Source organism: Perognathus longimembris, chromosome 10 (genome assembly GCF_023159225.1).
Source record: "Perognathus longimembris pacificus isolate PPM17 chromosome 10, ASM2315922v1, whole genome shotgun sequence".
Classification (NCBI taxonomy): domain Eukaryota; kingdom Metazoa; phylum Chordata; class Mammalia; order Rodentia; family Heteromyidae; genus Perognathus; species Perognathus longimembris.
Genome location: NC_063170.1, coordinates 2,421,935 through 2,440,168, shown reverse-complemented (window position 1 = coordinate 2,440,168; position 18,234 = coordinate 2,421,935). Strand labels below are relative to the sequence as shown.

General features: G+C 70.3%; 2 protein-coding genes across 2 annotated transcripts in view; one reads left to right on the top strand and one right to left on the bottom strand.

Moving 5' to 3' along the window:
• Gse1 (Gse1 coiled-coil protein) overlaps nucleotides 1–18,234 on the top strand; it is a 194,470-nt gene that overhangs the window by 48,142 nt on the left and 128,094 nt on the right. Inside the window, 1 exon segment of the mRNA XM_048355001.1 lies at nucleotides 12,546–12,725. The gene's annotated coding sequence lies outside the window, so the exon portion shown is untranslated.
• LOC125358398 (collagen alpha-1(I) chain-like) lies at nucleotides 1,057–11,783 on the bottom strand. The gene is made up of 7 exons (XM_048355509.1): nucleotides 11,377–11,783; nucleotides 10,484–10,551; nucleotides 9,125–9,520; nucleotides 6,402–8,003; nucleotides 5,687–6,013; nucleotides 1,663–1,803; nucleotides 1,057–1,154 (listed from the first exon to the last, which is right to left on the bottom strand). Exons 1-7 carry the CDS (start codon nucleotides 11,781–11,783, stop codon nucleotides 1,057–1,059), a joined length of 3,039 nt encoding a protein of 1,012 aa, XP_048211466.1.

The window sequence follows — 18,234 nt, the reverse complement described above, 5'->3', positions numbered from 1 at the left end:
CGGTGCGTGTTCACGCTGCAGTTTGGGGTGCCGCGGGCTGGCGGTGGGAGAGCCAGGCCATGGCGCCGCCAGGCAGCGGGTTCTGACCCAGGTCCCGCGCGTGGCCCCCGAGCCGAACCCCACGGGGGGGCTCGGGTCTGAGGCCCTTCCCCCGGCCGGAGGCTCCCCCCAGCCTGGGCCCTGGAGTGGCCCAGAACCTTCCCGAACCCCCAGGGCCGGGCGCCCCCTCTCCCTTCCCTTCACATGGCGCCTTGGCGCCGGGCTTCAGGGTGGCTGCCAAGACCGGCGGAGATGTTGATGGCGGAACCTCCCAGGTCGAGACCTGCTCGCGTTTTACGAGCCGTGTGCGCGGAGCAGATCAGAGCCCCTGGCAACCGCCACACCCTGGGGCTCCCGGGGGCTGGGGCGACCCCGAGGCCCGGGCTGGGGATGCGGACAGTGTCCAGGTCGCCCCAGGACCGGGCTTTGCGAGCCGAGCCCTGCAGGGACCAGCGACGTGGCCCAAGATGGCTCTGCCCGCCCCCTGGAGCGGGGAGCTGCGGAGCGCTCCCCCCACCCCCCACCCCCGCCCCCCACCCCCGCCGTGCCCAGCCCGGCCGCCCGCGGCCCTCGGAGCCGAGGCGGACGGCCGCCCCAGCACGCAAATCATACACTTGCAATTTCCCGTCCTCGAATGTCACCTGGGGGAGGAGACGCAGCCAGGAAGGAAGAGAGGAAATAAGAGAGAGAAAGAGAGAGAGAGAGAGAGAGCACTCGAACGCACACTCTAATCTTCGCCCAGCAGTTCAGCTTTCAAGAGTCCCAATTAATCATTATTAATTTAATCTGCTCTGACTCAGCCGCGTCCTGACAGAGGCCAGCCACGATTTATCCCACCTGCTCGGGGCCGACCTCATCACAATTCAGCGGGCTGTCATTGTGCTGGGCGAGGCCCCCGCCAGCCTCCCGGCTGCCTGGTGTGCGGGCGGCCATTGCCGCGGGCAGTGCTGAGCCCCGGCCCCGGCCCAGGCTCCCGCCGGGCGCGGGGCGGGGCCGAGGCCTCCCTCCCTGCTGCGGCTAACGGCCCTGCACCTCTGCCGGGGGACCCGGGTGCGACTTGGCTTCCGGGACTGGCCTCCCGATCCCAATGAGCACAAGGCTGGAGACCTGCGTTGCTGCAAGCAGCCCCGGTCATTGACACGGGGGGGGGGGGGGCTCCCCGGCCTGAACGCCGGGGGCTCCCCCACACGGACTCTTGGCTTGCTGGTGGCGGGCGGGGCGGGCAGTGCCAGCGGCGGGCGTCACGCGTAGCCCTCGACGTCAGTGGCTCAGTGAAGCGACTGTCGGCTCCCCGGGGTGGGGTGCGGTGGGGTGGTCTGCCATTCCAGCCTCCAAGGCCGAGCGAGGCCGCCCTGAGCTACAGAGCGAGGCCCTGACGCACCCCACAGAGGGAGAGCGTGCGGTGTTGGCTGGAGCGGCGTCCTGCAGGCGTTCCCGGAGGCGGCCCGGGGTCCCGGCACTGCGACTCCGGGGCCCTCAGACTCCCCCCTGCGAGGACAACCCTCACCACCTCTGCACGGGCTGGGCCTGCTGGGGTGGCCACCGCCACGGCCCCGGGCTGGGTCACTCCTTACCTGCAGGAAGCCCTCCCTGCCACCCGGGGGCGCTGCGACGTCCGCCCACATCGGGCACTGTGGCACAATGGCGGCGGCTGGCGCTTGCCGGGTGCTTGCTGTGTCACGGGTTCTGCCGGGGCTGGTTCCGTGGGCCCACACGGTGTGGTGACACTGGGGCTGTGGTACTGTTGCTCCCCCGTTTTATAGCCTAGGACCCAGACCCCCAAGGGCGAAGGACCTGCACAAGGCCACGCTCTCACAAGCCCCGTCCAACACACGCAGGGTAGACTTCCTGCTCACACCCTGGTGCCCTTCCCCGCCCTGGGGCACCTGGGGACCTGGGGTTCCTCGTGGGTAAGCACGCGTGGGGCAGCCAGCACCCCCGGCTGGCTGCGAGGTTAATGGGAGGGCTGTCATGGAGGGCACCCCGTCAATGACGGCACCACGCTTTGGGCAGGAACCCCAGGCAGACCACCACCCGCACAAGGAGAACAGGACCGGCGTGGTACTAGCGAGGCAGAAGGCTCCAGAAGCTTCCCACAAAAGGACCTGATAGACACAGAGCTCCGTGGCTCCGTGGCCTCCTGAGACCCGAGGGACACGGCACTCCTCTGTGACCCTTGCTGCTGACACCAGGCACCCCAAGGTGCTGCCCCAGAGGCCCTGGGGAGGGAGACCGCTCGCTCCCGGCTGTGACGGAGGCCGAGTCCCAGGAAGAAGCCCGCTAGCTTGGTCCTTCTGTGGTTGGGCAGATCTTGGTGTGGGCCTGCTGGTGGCTGGGGCAGACTTGGTGCCGTTCCGTCTTCCTGCTTAGGGCTGGCCCTCTGTGCAGAGTTGGGGTGTCAGCCGTGTCAGGTGGGCTGGGCCACCTCCAGGAGCAATCCTCAGCCCAGCAGGGCTCCGGCCTTCCACGCCAGGGCGAGCAGCCCCAGGAGGTGTTGCAGAAGGGAGATGGGGCATGGCCTTCGTGCCAGAGCACTGGCCTGGTAAGCACCAGGCCCTGGGTTCGATTCTCAGTCTGGCCCAAAGGCCCTATGCGGGTCAGGTGCAGTGGCATATGCCTGTAATCCCAGCACTCAGCCTGGGCCGCACGGTGAGGCCCTGGCGCGTGGCTCTGGGCCCCGAGGTTGGAGGCCCGTCGCCGTGGGACGTGTGGGAAGCTCCCAGCTTCCAGAAGCCAGGGTCTCCCAGCCTCAGCTCCCGCCTCCCGTGGCTTCTCCCTCCTTCCCCGTCCGTGTCTCTGTCACCTCCACTCCCCGTCATCTCTGCCCCGCTGCCCTCTGCCTCTCTCCCTTTGTCGTGCCGCTGTCTCTGCTGTCACTCCGCTGCTCGCACCTCTCCCCGTCAGCAGCTCATTCCAGTGAAGTCACTAAGGGGCAGCGTGGGGAGGGTGACTCCAGGCTGACTCAAAGAGTTGAGCCAGACAGCCTGCTTCCACAGCCAGAGGAGGTGTGGCAAGGGTGTGCACACCAACGGGGGTGTGTGTGTATGAGACATGCAAATGAAGGATCATGTTTGTACCAATCATGGCACAGCTTCTCATGCAAATGAAGCATTGTATGTGCACCAATCATGGCACAGCCCCTCAGGCATGGTGGTGCAGGGGGCCTGGCTCCATTGGAGGACGGGTCGCGTGTGTAGTAGCGTGGAACTCCAAAGCCAGCTCTGCTTCATTTGTACAAGGGGTGGGGTCTCACTGTGACATTCCCACACGTGGGTACAATGTACCCCCATCAACTTCATCCCTTCTACGGTATATAACCACATTTGCGAGTTTAAAAGAAACCAGTGATGTTTACTAGTGAGGAATATATCTCACTCAGGAGCCACGTGGGATGGGTCACGCCTGTAATCCTGGCTACTCAGGAGGCTGAGATCCGGAGGACAACTGGTCACCATCGGCCTGGGTAAAAAGTTAGGCCCCCATCTCAAGAAGTTGGGTTTGACGTTCACGCCTGTAATCCCAGCTACTGGGAGGCATAGGAGGATTCATGTCGAAGTTGGCCCAGGCAGAAGCAAAAGATGACCTGAAAAAGAAGGCAAAGAAGAGCCGCGATCGGTTGTTGGTCAAGTCTTAGCGTTCCTGCTTAGGAAGCATAAGGCCCTGAGTTCAGACCCTTGTGCCTCAAAAATACCTTCCGCTTGAAGGGATGACACTGTCCCAAAGAAGCGTCCTCGTGACCTTGCTGGGAAACGGTGGCCCCTCTGCGCATCACCTTTGGAACAGCAGTAGAGTTTTTAAAAGACTACAGAGAATCTTAAGTGTGTGTGCACGTGCGTGTGCGTGTGTGTGCGTATGTGTGCGTGCGCACTTAATGCTCCTTGTGACCTTTTCCACAGTGGTCTCGTAGCACCGGTGGCTGCTTGCTAGCCGGCCAGCGGCTGCCAGGGCCTGGGCAGGTCTCTGCCAGGAACCGGATGCAAAGCAGCCTGGGGGAAGGCAGAGGAGGGCTGGGCTGGTCTGGGGGGGTGGGGGGGGGGGCTCCCGGGGCTCAGGGTGGACCGCGGCGTCCTTCCTGCCTGCCACAGCTGATGTGGTTACAGCTGGCGAAGTGGCAGCTCCCCCCACCCCCCCTCCAGCTCAGGAACAAACATCTCTTCTTACAAAAAATAAGAAAGGAGAAGAGACAGGGGTCGCGGCCGGGCTTTCCGCGTGACCTGCGGGGAACAGAGCGCGTCTTTGTTAATCTCGCAGCCTGTCAGCCGCCTCCCCGCCAGCACAAGCCACTTAGCGCGGCCTGGCCCCGCACCGCACCGCGGCCGCGGGCCCCGGCCCGGCCTCCCGCCCGCCAGCCGCCGGGGCAGCTGCTCCCCGCCCCGGAGGGGTCTCCCCTGGAAGACGGGGCGCAGGTCAGCCCCCTCTAGACGGCGTGGGTGTGAAATCCGCCAGCTTGGGGACAGGTGCCCACGGGGTGGGCGGCGCGGCTGCACCAGCTGTCCCCCCCCCCCCCCCGCCGTCTCCCCTCCCCCCCGCCTGCCGCCGCCTGCCTCTTCCCGGTGGCGGGGACCCCGTTCTCCTCCCTTCTCCCAGTCCCTGCTCCGGGCACCCGTGAGTCCTCCAGCCATGGCTGAGGGGCTGAGGGGGCACCAGGGCCCCGGGTGAGGGACCAGGGAGGTGTGGGCCGTCGGGACGGGCAGGGGGTCCAGTCAGGGCCCCGGTGGGGACACAGCCTGAGCCCCACCCTGGCCTGTGTCCTCAGCAGCCCACCCACTCCACTTCACCCTTGTCCAGGGGGCCAAGAACGGGCTGGGCGCACCCTGCCCCAGGGGTAAAGGGCAGCCGGAGCCAGGCAGCGCAGGCAGAGGGTCCCGCTCAGCGCCCCAGCCCTCCAGTCAGTGCCCCCGTCAGCCCTCCAGTGCCCCCCCCCCCGTGTAGACAGGAGCAACCACAGCCCCTCCCCACGGCCTCAAATGGTGGAGGCCATGCCTGCACGCCATCCCCGCACACAGTGGCTCGCTTGCGTGGGACGCACATGGAGAGAGGGCTCGGCCTCTCGGGGTCCCTCGAGCTTGCACCCACAGCAGGGCATGCACGGAGCCAGAGAAGCCTGTGGATTATTTATTGGCCTGTCCTGGGCCTTGAACTCACGGCCTGAGCACTGTCCCTGGCTTCTTTTTGCTCAAGGCTAGCACTCCGCCACTTGAGCCACAGCGCCACCTCTGGCCGTTTTCTGTATATGTGGTGCTGGGGAATCGAACCCAGGGCCTCATGTATACAAGGCGAGCACTCTACCACTAGGCCCAAGCCTGTGGTTTATAGGTTCTCATCCCAGGCCCGCCTTCCCTGGCGGAGGCCTGTGGCCCTGAGGCTGGTGACCCCATCTGCGGCGTGGGCTGCCCGGCCCTGGCAGACGGGGGGCTCTGCACGCCCCGGGCCCCGTCTGCCAGGCGTCTCCCCGCGCGTGCGCGCTCTGGTCCGTGTGTGGGGCGGGCGGCCGCGGCAGGCCACCCCGGGGGACGTCCTGGGCTGGCCACCGGCCGCGCTCCGTGCGGACAACAGGCCTCTTTCATGTGGCCCGCGGAGGCCATGCCGGGTGATTCCACCCCATCCGTTCGCTTCCTGCCCCCCCCCCCCGTCCTGCCCCGCGCGCCCTGTGAGCAGAGGGCATCAGGCAGGCCCGCCTGGGTGCCGGGGGCTGCGGCGGGCGGGCGAGAAGCAGCTCTCCCAGCGAAGGCCTGGCCACTGCCCCCCTCCGGGCTGAGTTGGCAGAGCTCGTCCTGGGCCCGCTGGACGGTCACACGCCTGGGGTGGCGGGCAGGGGCGCGGAGGTACGGGGGCAAGGCGTGCGGGACGCGGGCGCTAGCTCTGCGCCTGTGCGGTGAGCCAGGCCGGCCCTGCTGAGGGGGGAAGCCGGGGCCAGGTGCGAAGCGCCGCTCGTGGCCAGCAGGGGGCGGCGCTAGGCCGGTGCTCTGCCCCTCTGCAGACCACACAATGACATGAGCTGGGGGGGGGGGCAGGGTGCTGCTCTTGGGGCCTCAGAAATGGCCGGGGAGCCCGAGGCAAGCCGGGGCGGCCAGCCCATCCGGTGGGATGGCATGGGGGGGTCTGTCCACTGGGAACGGGGCCTGTGGTGCACGGAGCCGGGCTCAGGCCGCCCCTCCTGTGCCGGGGGCCGAGCCTGGCAGGCCCCGGTCCTGACCCCTGGGCCTCCGTGGCTTTTCCCCACCGGCCACACCTGCCGCTCGGGGCTCTGCGGGCCGCTGGCAGGCCACAGGAGTGAGGGCCGGTGGGGGGGGGGCTCGGAGCCAGCACCCCCTTCCTTCTCCAGAGGCAGCGTGGCCCACGGCCCGCTGCGGGACGCGAGCCTGTGTCTGACAGGGCCAGCCGCCGGCCTGCACTCGCGGATGCGCTTGGGTGACACCCAGCGGGGCTGCGGGGCGGGTGCCGTGGCCCGTGGGCCTCCAGGACTCCATTCCGTTCCCCGGCCACCGTACGCGCCAGGCGTGGGGGCTGGGCGACTTGGGCGTCGCTGTGGATGGGGGCGCGAGACCCCGCAGGGACGGGCCGTGGCTGGGCTGGCGTCGAAGCACCCCATCCTTGTCCTCCGCTGTCCCCCAGAGCCTCCCCGAGGGCATCGGGCGGGTTCCGCTGTCCCCCAGAGCCTCCCCGAGGGCATCGGGCGGGTTCCGCTGTCCCCAGAGCCTCCCCGAGGGCATCGGGCGGGTTCCGCTGTCCCCAGAGCCTCCCCGAGGGCATCGGGCGGGTTCCACTGTCCCCCAGAGCCTCCCAGAGGGCATCGGGCAGGTTCCACTGTCCCCAGAGCCTCCCCGAGGGCATCAGGCGGTTCCGCTGTCCCCAGAGCCTCCCCGAGGGCATCGGGCGGGTTCCACTGTCCCCCAGAGCCTCCCCGAGGGCATCGGGCGGGCTCCGCTGTCCCCAGAGCCTCCCCGAGGGCATCGGGCGGGCTCCGCTGTCCCCCAGAGCCTCCCCGAGGGCATCGGGCGGGTTCCGCTTCCCCGAAGAGCCTCCCCGAGGGCATCGGGCGGGTTCCACTGTCCCCCAGAGCCTCCCCGAGGGCATCGGGCGGGTTCCGCTGTCCCCAGAGCCTCCCCGAGGGCATCGGGCGGGTTCCGCTGTCCCCAGAGCCTCCCCGAGGGCATCGGGCGGGTTCCGCTGTCCCCCAGAGCCTCCCCGAGGGCATCGGGCGGGCTCCACTGTCCCCCAGAGCCTCCCCGAGGGCATCGGGCGGGCTCCGCTGTCCCCAGAGCCTCCCCGAGGGCATCGGGCGGGCTCCGCTGTCCCCCAGAGCCTCCCCGAGGGCATCGGGCGGGTTCCGCTTCCCCGAAGAGCCTCCCCGAGGGCATCGGGCGGGTTCCACTGTCCCCCAGAGCCTCCCCGAGGGCATCGGGCGGGTTCCGCTGTCCCCAGAGCCTCCCCGAGGGCATCGGGCGGGTTCCGCTGTCCCCAGAGCCTCCCCGAGGGCATCGGGCGGGTTCCGCTGTCCCCCAGAGCCTCCCCGAGGGCATCGGGCGGGCTCCACTGTCCCCCAGAGCCTCCCCGAGGGCATCGGGCGGGTTCCGCTGTCCCCAGAGCCTCCCCGAGGGCATCGGGCGGGTTCCGCTGTCCCCAGAGCCTCCCCGAGGGCATCGGGCGGGTTCCGCTGTCCCCAGAGCCTCCCCGAGGGCATTGGGCGGGTTCCGCTGTCCCCAGAGCCTCCCCGAGGGCATTGGGCGGGTTCCACTGTCCCGGGCATTTGTGGCTGGCGGCATTGACGGCAAGTTCCGGTCCCCGCAAACCCGGGCTCTGCAGCTCCGGGCAGCAGCCCTCCGCGGGCCGCAGGGCTGACAGCAGGTGCTGCCACCCGCGAGACCCCACCTTCCGACGGCTCCATCCCGCTGACCTCCGACCCTGCGTGCCCCAGGAGCCCAATGTGTGCGTGGCGGTGCGGGCATAGGGAGGCTCGGCGGCTGGAAGGCAGGAAGCCCAAGCGCGGGAGGGGCTGGGGGGGCTGGAGGGCGGGCCGCGGGTGGGGCTGCCGGAAGAGCCGGCTGAGCCAGATAAAGGCCCAGCGGGGTGGGGGGAGCGCCAGGCCGGGGCTCGCTCCTCCTCCCTCCCCTCCACGCAGCAGCGCTTCCAAGCGGCTCCACGCGGTGGGCGGGGCCTCCACCCCCCCCTTCCCCCGCAGCCCCCGGCTCAGCCGTTTACTTGAAAGAAAGAAGGAGGCTGTGGAAGACGCCCTCAGAGCGCGGGGGCCGGCCAGGCGCTGCTGGGGGCACATGGAGGCTGGGCGGGGCCGGGCAGGGACAGAGACCACCCAGCCATCCTCTGCCGTGTCTCCTGCTGGGCAGAGGAGCCGGGGTGGCCCGCTTTGGATGGGTGCTGGGTGAGGACAGGAGGCCCCGTGTGACCATGACTGCAGGTCGCCTGCCCAACCCCTGTGGGTCCTGTGACCTCTGCCATCTGCCCCCCCCCAGCCCCCTCCTCCTCCGGGGCTGCCCCAGGTCCCTGGCCCCCACCCCCGGGGCCCACGCGTGTGGATGTGAAGGTGGGGTGGCCGGCGGGGTCCCGAGGCCTGAGGAGGAGCCTGCACCCCGGGGCTCGGGTGCAGGAGGCCGAGGGGCCGGGGGAGGGCGCCTTGGGCCTGGCGAGGGCAGGCAGGCTCCGCTCGCTCTGCGCCAGGCTCATTAAGCCCTGCTCAGGGGGGATTAGGCGGGAGCCAGCCCGCCGCCTGGGCTCGGTTATTAAAGGCTCGGAGCAAGGTAAACACCAGGCGCTTCCTTTCAAAGCCGCACCTGCTAATTAGAGGGCCAGGAACTCATTAAAGCAGTCACTGGAGGAGTGCCGGGGAGGGAGGCAGGGGCGGGCCAAGCCTGGGACTGGACCGGACAGGACAGCGGGGGGGGGCGAGGACCCATCGCTGGCCCCGTAGCTGGAGACCTCTCCCCCTCCTTCAGGGCTTTTCGGGGACGGGAGCCACGAGGAGGGGTGGGAGGTGTGCTCTGCGCCCCTCCTGTGGGTGGCCCCCCTGTCCCTGGGTGAGGGACACAGGCTGGGCCCAGCCTCAGGAGAGGATTCCAGGGTCGAGCACCTGCCAGGCCCGTGTTAAACAGCCCTGTTGCTGAGGCGTCGTAGAGGTTCCAGCTTCCTCTTGTGTCGTCTGGGGCAGGGTCTGGCCTCGCCGCCCAGGCCGGCTCCCGAGTGCTGCGATTGCCGGTGTGCACCACCGGCCTTGGGCTAGATTCTGGCACGACCTTGAGATGACAGCGGCACAGCCGCACGTGTGCACTCTCACCTCGCACGCCTTCCTCCTCGCGTGTGTACCCAGGACAGCGGATGCCCTCCTCTGTCTGTCTGTCTGTCTGTGCACCTTCCTCACGCCTGGGGCCAGGGGTGGCCGTCGGGTGGGCTGTGTGGATGACCACACCGGGGTCGCGTGGCCCCCCGGCCCGGGTGTCCCCCGGGAGCACGGTGGCGGTGCTGGCCGCTGGGAGGACGAGGTGAACACTGGCGCTCGGCCCCGACGGTGCCCGGGAGGCGGGTGCCCGGCCCTGACGTCAGCCCGCGTCTCCGCCAGCGACGGGAGCCGTGCCCCGCGTCCGTGCCCCTCGCCGCCCGCCCGCCCGCCCGCCCGTGGCTCCCGACGTGTTTTTAAAGGGTGTAATTTCTATCAACTTCAATTAGAGCTATTTTTACTTTTTGTCACCCTGAAGAATGTCCCTGCGGCTCAGCTGCCATTTTTCACCGTTACACCCCCGGCAAGGGCTGGGAGAGAAATTAATAGTCTAGTGATCACTCGGCTAATGCGCTGTCAGCACTTGATAAACTGACTGCCCCGGGGGGTGCGGGGTGCCTTCCGCAGTCATTATGTCACACCCACGGCCCGGGGTCGCGAGGAGACCCCCCTCCCCCCGCCCGCTGACAGAGCCCCGCCCAGGACCGCGCCCGGGCCTCGTCCTGCCGCTGTCCGTCTGCGGGCTGTGTGGCATTTTCCAGGTAGCTGCGTGTCTCTGAGCCGCGGTGATGGGGCCTGGATGCTAAGTGTGGGGCCCCCCTGCTGGGGAACTGGAGGGGGGTCGGGGGGGGGGGACGGGATGAGCGCCGAGGCAGCGGGGGGTGGGGCGGAGCACGAAGCCCCTCCCCCACGGAGCGCAGTACACACGGCACGCAAGGCGAGCCGCAGGCGTGGACACGCGCGTGCACGCTGCCCGCGACGTCAGCGAGCGTGCGAGCACCCACAAGACGCACACGCGCACACACACACAGGTCAAGTGCACGGTCGCGCACGCTCCCGTGTGTGCACACACGAGGGTAGGCGAGCCAGGGAGTCGGGGTGTCGCCCGGGAGGATGTGATGTCACTGTGTGGCCGGGCTGTGACATCACACGGGACGGGCGTGGCGGTGGGCTGTGACGCACACGGGACAGGCGTGGCGGAGGGCTGTGACGCACACGGGATGGACTCCAGGCCCCAGGACGGCGTCACTGCGGGTCGTTGCCGCTCAGTCTCTCGCTTGTGTCTTAGTAGCAAAAGCCTAAGAGGGCAAACCCTGAACCCCACCACAGCCTGGGCTTTGAGGACCCCCAGGGGCCCTGGTTTGCCCCCCATGAGAGCCGGAGCCCTCCCTGGGGTGAGGAACCCCCTGGCTACTCCTCAGACACAACCAGGGGCTGCCTTGGGGCCTTGGAGCCTCCCGGTCCGGCCCCGCCCGCACGGGGCAGCGCCCGCGGCCCGGACGGGGTGGAGGGCACGTCCGGCCCCGCTCGGCCCCGCTCGGGGGCCCTGGCCCAGGCCGGGCACCGCCCGCCATCCTGGCCGGACGCGCGTCGTCTCCGCCCAGACCCAGCCCGGCGTCCACTCGGGCTCCCGCTGCCCCCGTGGCCGCCTCCGCGTGGCCCGATCCCCGCACAGCTGTCCCCGCCGCCCGCGTGGTCTCCGTGCGCGCGCGCTTAATTAGTCCCTGATTACTCATTTGCTGGGTGCCGTGTGTATTCCACATCTAATAACTTTCCAATTACGCCCCGTCTCCGCACACACGGAACAGCCCTCCGGTCGTCTGCCTGCCGGGGCCGGGCGGCGGGCCCCTCCGGAAGGCGGCCCCCCCACGGGGCCCACGCGGGCGCCCTTCCGGGGCTCTGCCGCCGCCGGGGGCCGTGGCGGGGGATCCGGGCCGCCGAGGGCCGGTGGCCGGCCTCACCGGGCAGAACGCGGCCCGCGGGCGCGGGGGGGGGGGGGGGGCGTGGCGGGGCCGTGGTGGGTGGGGTGGGGGGCCGCAGGGCGGGGGAGGGTGGGGCGTGGTAGGCGCTGGACCAGGCTGGACGGCACCCCGGGGCCAGCCCCTCACCCCGGCCACGCAGGGTAGACGCAGCATCCCCGGGCCGGCGTCTCCCGACCGTCCCCCTGGTGGAACGTCCCAGCACGGTTCGGGGCACGGTGGCGGCATCTGCCAGGAAGGCCCTGCAGGGCGAGATGGGCCTCCACGCGCGCGGGGCCCCGGCGTGGGCACGCGGCCCCAGGGGAGCGCGCGCGAGCTGGCCCAGCCGGCGCGGGGGGGTCCGTGGCCCGCGGTCTGGGCAGCCGCGCCGGGGGGCTCCTGTGAATTAGAGTATTCCAGGAAGCACCCTGTAAACCCGCCCGTCGCTCGCCCCGCCTCCGGGATGCCGCGCCATCCGTCTCTGCGGGGCACTTGGGTTTTATGGCACAGATCCTAAGACACATAAAGCTGCTCGTCACCAGCCACACGGTCTCCATGGCGAGTCGCAGGGAGGGAGCCGGAGGGGCCCCGGGCCCCGGGCCCGGCCCCCACCCTGGCAGGGCCCAGCTGGCCGCCTGGGGCCTTGGAAGGCCCTGGCCTGGGCCGGGTCTGCCTGCGACCTCAGGGGGGCCCCGGATCCCTTCCCGAGCCTCCCTTTCTACAGCCCACCAGGAGAAGGAGGGGCGCCGGGTTAGGCGCTCCAGTCCGAGCTGTGCACGCCCCGTCAGTGCTGCGGCCCTCGCCCTCCGGCGGGCGCTCCACGACTGGCGCCACGCCCCCCGTCCGGCTTTTGGTTGGTTAGTTGGAGATAAGGGTTGCGTGGGCCTTCCCGCCTGGGTTGGCCTCACTGCGATCCTCACGTCTCAGCCTCCCGAGCCGTCGGGATGCCAGGCGTGAGCGCCCGGCGCTGGGCTCCGGGTGGGAGGCCGGAGGAGATCAGTCGGCAGCCAGGGCCGGGCAGGCAGGGGTTGCGGCCCAGGGCCGGGCTTCCATCTTGGGAGGATGCGGTGGCTCTGGGCCGGCGTGACCGCCGTGAACCGGGCAGACCCCCGGCGTGTGGCCCGGGGTCCCCGGGCTGCCGCGCGAGGGAGCCGCTGGCGGTCTCCTCCCGGGGCCCCCGCTCCTCTGCTGCCCGGAGCCGGGGCCCCGGCCGTGCCGGCGGGTGTGGCGGGGAAGACGGCGCCCGGGCCGGCGCCCTGGCTCTCCTTCGGGTCCGCGGAGGCGCGGCGAGGCTCACGTGTCCACTCTTCTCCTTGCAGGTCACCTCTGTGTCTCCGGAGACGCCGGCGGCCGTGGCCCCTCCAGCCCAGGCGCCCGAGCCGCCCCCCGTCACCCCCACCGAGAGCCTGCCCGGGGGCCCCGGGGCCGGACCGGAGCCGCAGTCCGGCCCGCGCTGCAGAGCGGCCGGCGTGGGGACGGCGCGGAGCTCCCCGGCACAGGTAAGGCCCGCGCCTCACGCCGGGTCCCCCACTCCTCCCGGGGGGCCCTGGCGCCAGTCCCCTCTGGCCTCGCGCGCCCCCAGTGAGGCGCGCGTTCGGGCGTGGCCGGGGGCTCCGGGAGCCCGCTGGGGAGACCGAGACGGGGCGCGTGCGAGGCTGTTCATCGGGGGTCCCCCCACCCCGTCCTCCTGTCCCGCCCCACCCCTCCCTGCCTCGTGCGGGGCCCCGGGCCGCGCCGCTGAGCCTGTGGGGAGCCGGGGGCGCCGCTGGTGCCGCCCCGTGTGTCTGTGCGCGCCGTGTCACGCCCGGCCCGTCACACCCATGCGCCCGTGCGTGGGAGGCCTGGGTCCACGCGGAGCTCAGGCGTCCCCCGTGAACGTTCCGGGGGGAGCTCTGTGTGGAGCGCGGGACCCGGCTCCCCACCGCCCGCCGCCTCTCCCGCCAGGGGCCGCGGCAGGCCGGGCGCAGGGCCTGAGGTGGGTTTTGCACAAAACACCTGTGGGCACACCACCACACGCACCGGCACGCCTGTGCATCGGAAGACAGACACGGACATGTGCACGCACGCACACGGACAGGCTAGAACACACGTGCGTACGAACACACCGACACCCACGTGCACAGGGAGACACGCTAACATTTGCACACACAGACAGGCTGTGACACAGGTATACACAAACGCAAGTGCACACATGAACACGCAGAGAGGCAGGCTGTGAGATGTGTGTACACACACACACTTGGAGACAGGCGGGCACACGCGTGGCTAGGCACACACACCCATCCTGGAAAGGCACAGTGAGCGACAGTGACATCCAGGAAGGGGGGAAAGCCCCCCCCACCCCCGCTGTCTTCTCACCAGTGTGTTACGTATGGTGCCTCAGTTTACCCATGGGTTGTCCACCGTGAGGAAGGGGAGTGGCAGCCCAGTGGCACTGGCAAGGACAGCCCCGGCACCCCTAAACCTTTTCCCCGCCCACCCCTGTGAGTGACAGCCGTGGCCGCCCGTGGCGGCAGCCGTGGGCGTGGGTGTGGGCCCGTGCCCGTGTCCCGGAGCGAGGGAGGCTGAGGCAGGAGGACTGTGATTCTGAGGCCCGCCCGGGCCGCAGACGGAACCCGCCCTGACAGGTCCGCGCGTGGGCTTACTCCAGGCCGGTGGCAGGGTTCACGAGCTCAACCTCCCCGAAGCAAGCCGTGGGCAAAAGGTCGAGCCCGAGGTCACGTGCTTGACTGACAGCCTGAGGCGCGGCGGGCCCAGGCGGCCAAGGGCGGGGAGGCCCCGGGGCCTGACGCTGCTCAGGGCCGCCCCCCTCCGCCCCGGCGGTGGTCAGCAGCGAGGGTGTGGGGAGCCGTGGACTGCTTACCCCGCACGCGCTAGGTTTGATCCTGGGCCTCGGTGCAAAGGCCCTGGGGCACCGGCGCCGAGAAGGCCTTTAGTTTTTAAGTAGCTTTTAAGACATCCGGCACTCAGGACCCGGCTCCGGAAGAAGCCGCGAGGGCGGACTCAGGCACGAGTTGCGGCGAGACCTTTCCGTCTGTCCCCGGGGCCTCCGGCCGGGCAGGGCCGTTTTGTTCTGGCGGTTTTTAGGTCATGTGGAAGTCACGTCTGATGAGCCGGCCCTGACTCAGGAGCCTGTGGGACCCGGCTGCCGTGATAAGCCGCGGCCGCGGGTCCCAGGGCCTTCGGGGGCACCGAGCCACCGGTCATGGGTCTGCGCCTCCGGGCTGGGCGGGCTGCAGCGGGGCCTGGGACGCCCAGAGCACTACACAGCTGTGGTAATGGAGCAATGCTATGCGCGGACCCCCGGCTCAGAGGCTCCAATGGGTCGCAGGCTGAGATGTGGTTTAGGGGCCCTGACACAGGGACGGGGGGGGGGGGGTCCCCACTGCCGGGGAAGGGCCCGCTGCAAATGGCCGCGTGTGGACTTGAAGCCTGAGCTGAACAGCAGGGCCGGCTCCACCACGTGTCCACCGTCCTCTCCCCACCCCCGCGCGCGGGGTGCTGGGAGAGCACGCGTGGAGCCTGGCTGGGGCCGTGTGGGGGTGGGGCTGGAGTCCCGCCCATCCCCCAGCCCTGCATGCAGTTCGCCGTTTCCCCAGCAGGTGGCGCTGCCCAGAAACCTAGCTCAGCACCCTGAAGCCCTTGGGAAACTCAGCCTAGCACCCTCAGGCCCTTGCCACCTCCAGCCTGCTGGGCCCACAGTCCCCAGATACACTGAGATGGGCCCAGCCAGGGGCTGCGCAACGCAGGCAGACAGTGTAGTCCTGGAGGGCTGTAGGAAGAGGTGGCGCCTGGTCCCGGGGGTCTGCGGCCCAGGGTCTTCCCGGTAGCCGTGGGGGGGGAGAGTGGATCTTGTCTTTGGTTCAAATCCTGGTGCCACCACTTTGCGCTGTGTGGCCTGCCTGGGTCAGCTGCCCGATCTCTGGCCTGGTCCCCCGGGGTGATCCTCCTGCCTACGCTTGGTGCACTGCTGAGATTACAGGGGTACGCTACATAGCTCATTTTCGGGGGTGGGGGGTAGGTCATGGGGCTTGAGCTCTAGGCCTAGCGCTCTTAGCACTAGAGCGACAGTGCCACTTCCAGCTTCTCGGTGGCTTATCGGAGATGAGAGTCTCGCAGCCTTTCCTGCCGGAGCTGGCGTTGAAGCAGAATCCTCAGATCCCAGCCTCCTCGGTAGTCAGGATGACAGGCGTGAGCCACCGGTGCCCGGCAGCCCAGCCCTGTGAGACGTAGGCCTTGCTAGCTTTTTGTGCACGTGAGTTGGCCTTGATCCTATCTCTGTCTTCTGAGTAGTCGGGATTACGGGCGTGAGCTGCCACATCTGGCCTTCTGTGCTCTTCCATAGACGGGGAAACTGAGGCTCAGAGAAGGGCTCTTGTGCCGGGCAGCCAGCCCTGGCAGAGCAGAGCGTCACCGCTCCCAGATCCAGACCCGAGGGCAACCAGGCCCTCCCCGGGCCCCCGCGTGCCCCCCCCCCAACAAGCTCGGGACTTCCCGGGACGCGGCGAGGAGCCTGAGCTCTCGAGCCCGGTGCAGAGGGGGTGAGAGGCCGCGCGGGGGGAGGGCCGGGCCCCCCGCCCCCCGGGATGCGTGCCCAGGCTGGGGGTGGGTGGCTGTTGGCGGCTGGCGGCCGCCCTGCTCCGGTCTCCTCGCGGCTTTCTGATGGCAGGTTTGGGCCCAGGCGGCCCGGGGTTGGGTGTGGGGCGCTGTCGGGCAATGGCTCCGCGCCCGCCCGCCCGCCAGGCGTGTGGTCCTGGCCGGGGACGCGGGAACACAGCCCGGGCTCTGTTCTCGGAGCCGTGGAGGCCCTGTCACCGCGGTGGCGGGCTGGGAGCTGGCGGCCGGCCCAGAAGTGCAGGGGGGGCGGAGGGGGGGCTGGCACCGGCCCGCCAAGCCGCAGGTGCCCTGCCGGGTGTGAGCCCGGGTCCCGCGGAGGGGGGCAGATGGCAGGGAGAGCGGGCGGGCTGGGCACACACCCGCCCGAGCCCCGAGGTGGGGCTCACCTTTGGTCAGGAGCCCGGAATGCCAGCCGGCGGGGGGGAGGGGGGCTGGGGGGGCTCTGCGTGCAGGACGGCGGGCGTCTGTGGGCTCGCCGTGGCCATGCCTGGCCGCCCAGCCCCAGATGCGGGCTCCGTGGCGCCCCGCCGAGAGAGGCTCGCCTTGAAGCTGTGTGGCCTTGGCCATCGAGCCTGCCTCCCCGGGTGGATGAGAACCAGGCCGCCCCTCTCCATGCCCTGGGGCCCTGCTCTGCTCTCCCTCGGGGGGCTGGGGTCACCTGGCTCGGCCCCCTCCCCCCCTCCCGTGGGGGGCCTGCCCCGGCCTCCGGCCGCACGGGCTGAGTCGGCGGCCCTGGGTGGGGCGGTCAGAGGCAGAGCCGGGCCTGCGTCCAGCCGGGCGGCTGTGTTCCCACACCCGGCCTGGCGCCCGACCCCGGGGCGGCCTGGGGGGCCGCCTGAGGAGGAGGGGAATGGAGAGACGAGTCCACGGGGGCCTCTCTGCCTCCCCTGAGCTGCGGGTCATGACCCCCGCCTGCCCGAGGCCTGGAGACATGATGGGTCAGCACGGAGGCGGGGGGGGGGCAGTGAGGGGCTGTACAGACTCCACCTCCAGCCCCCCCGCCGGGGTCCCCCCCCCCAAGGCCCGCCACTGCGGCCTGGGCGCAGGGTCACGTCCATGAGGTCGGATCAGGCTCAGGATGTGAGCAAGGGGGATGAACGGGCTCTGTGTGCGCGGCCCCGGCCCGTGAGATCCGGTTAGCGCGCGCCGGGTGGGCCTGTCCGCCATTCACCGCTTTGTGGCCGTGCGTGGAATCCACGCTTGCGCTGTGAACCGGCAGGGTGCCACCCAAGAGTGGCACTGGCCCCCGTGTACAAACAGGGAAACTGAGGCCTCGGCGAGGCGAGAGCCAGGCTTCGCACCCGGCAGCCGGGCCGGGCCGGCTACCCGCCGTCGGTCTGCGCCGTCTGCAGCCCATCCGCGCCGCTCCCCGCCCCCCGTGGCCCCCAGACCTCACACACACACACACGCACACGCCCAGCCCGCACACCCACCCCCGGGTGTGTGCAGACAACACTCGCGCACCTGCCAACACCCCCCAGACACGCCGCAGAGGGACAGACTCCGCGACACGTGGCCGAGCCCGCACGCCTGGCCACGCCACACACCGCGCAGCCGATGCGCATACGCTGCCACGCACAGCCGCCACCGTGCGCGTGACACGCGGGCGTGCCCGGCACGGCGCAGACGCAGGGCCTAACCACACACGCACGCACACGCGGTACGCACGGCTCGCACGCGGCGCTTGTTACACGAGCCCAGTGCTTGTCACTCACGGGAAGCGCTGGTTACGCTCGGTCCTCAGTGCTCGCCACTCACGCTGCCCGGGGTGGGCGCCGCGGCTCGGGCCTCCTCTGCCCTGCCGGAGGTGCTGCGTGAGCGCACGCGCTCTCGCGCCCTCTCTGGGCCATCGCCAGCCCGGCCCCCTTGCTCTCGGGGGGGGGGGGCCCGTGGGCGTGGCTGGTGGGCCGGCGCGTGATCTGGGTGAGAGCAGGCTTCCTCCCCGTCCCCTGGGGCCCAGACACCCAAACCGAGTTCTCCTCTCGGGTGCTGGCTCCCGCCCGCCCGTCAGGACAAGTCTGCGCCGGCCACCGAAGCCCTTTGTGCCGCTCTGGGCCCGCCGCTCAGCCCCGGGGACCCCAGCAGGTGTCCGGCCCCACCCCGGCATGTGGCGGCTTGTCCCCGAGGGGTGCAGGGTGCCAACGGTGTGTGAGCCCAGGTGCGGGCCGGGCCCCGGGCCCGGGCCCCCGCGGCCCGGGGCGTCTGAAGGGGTCCCGCCCCCCCACGCCCGCAGGTGCTGCGGCCCAGCACTGATGGATGGAAATGAGCCGCGGGCTCTGATGAGGGTCATCCGTCACCCGCACGCGGTTGCGCCTCCCGGCCCTGGCCGGGCAGCCGGTGATCCATCGTGGGGCCTTCAGAGGCCGCGGCTGTAATGGGGTCATAGATCAC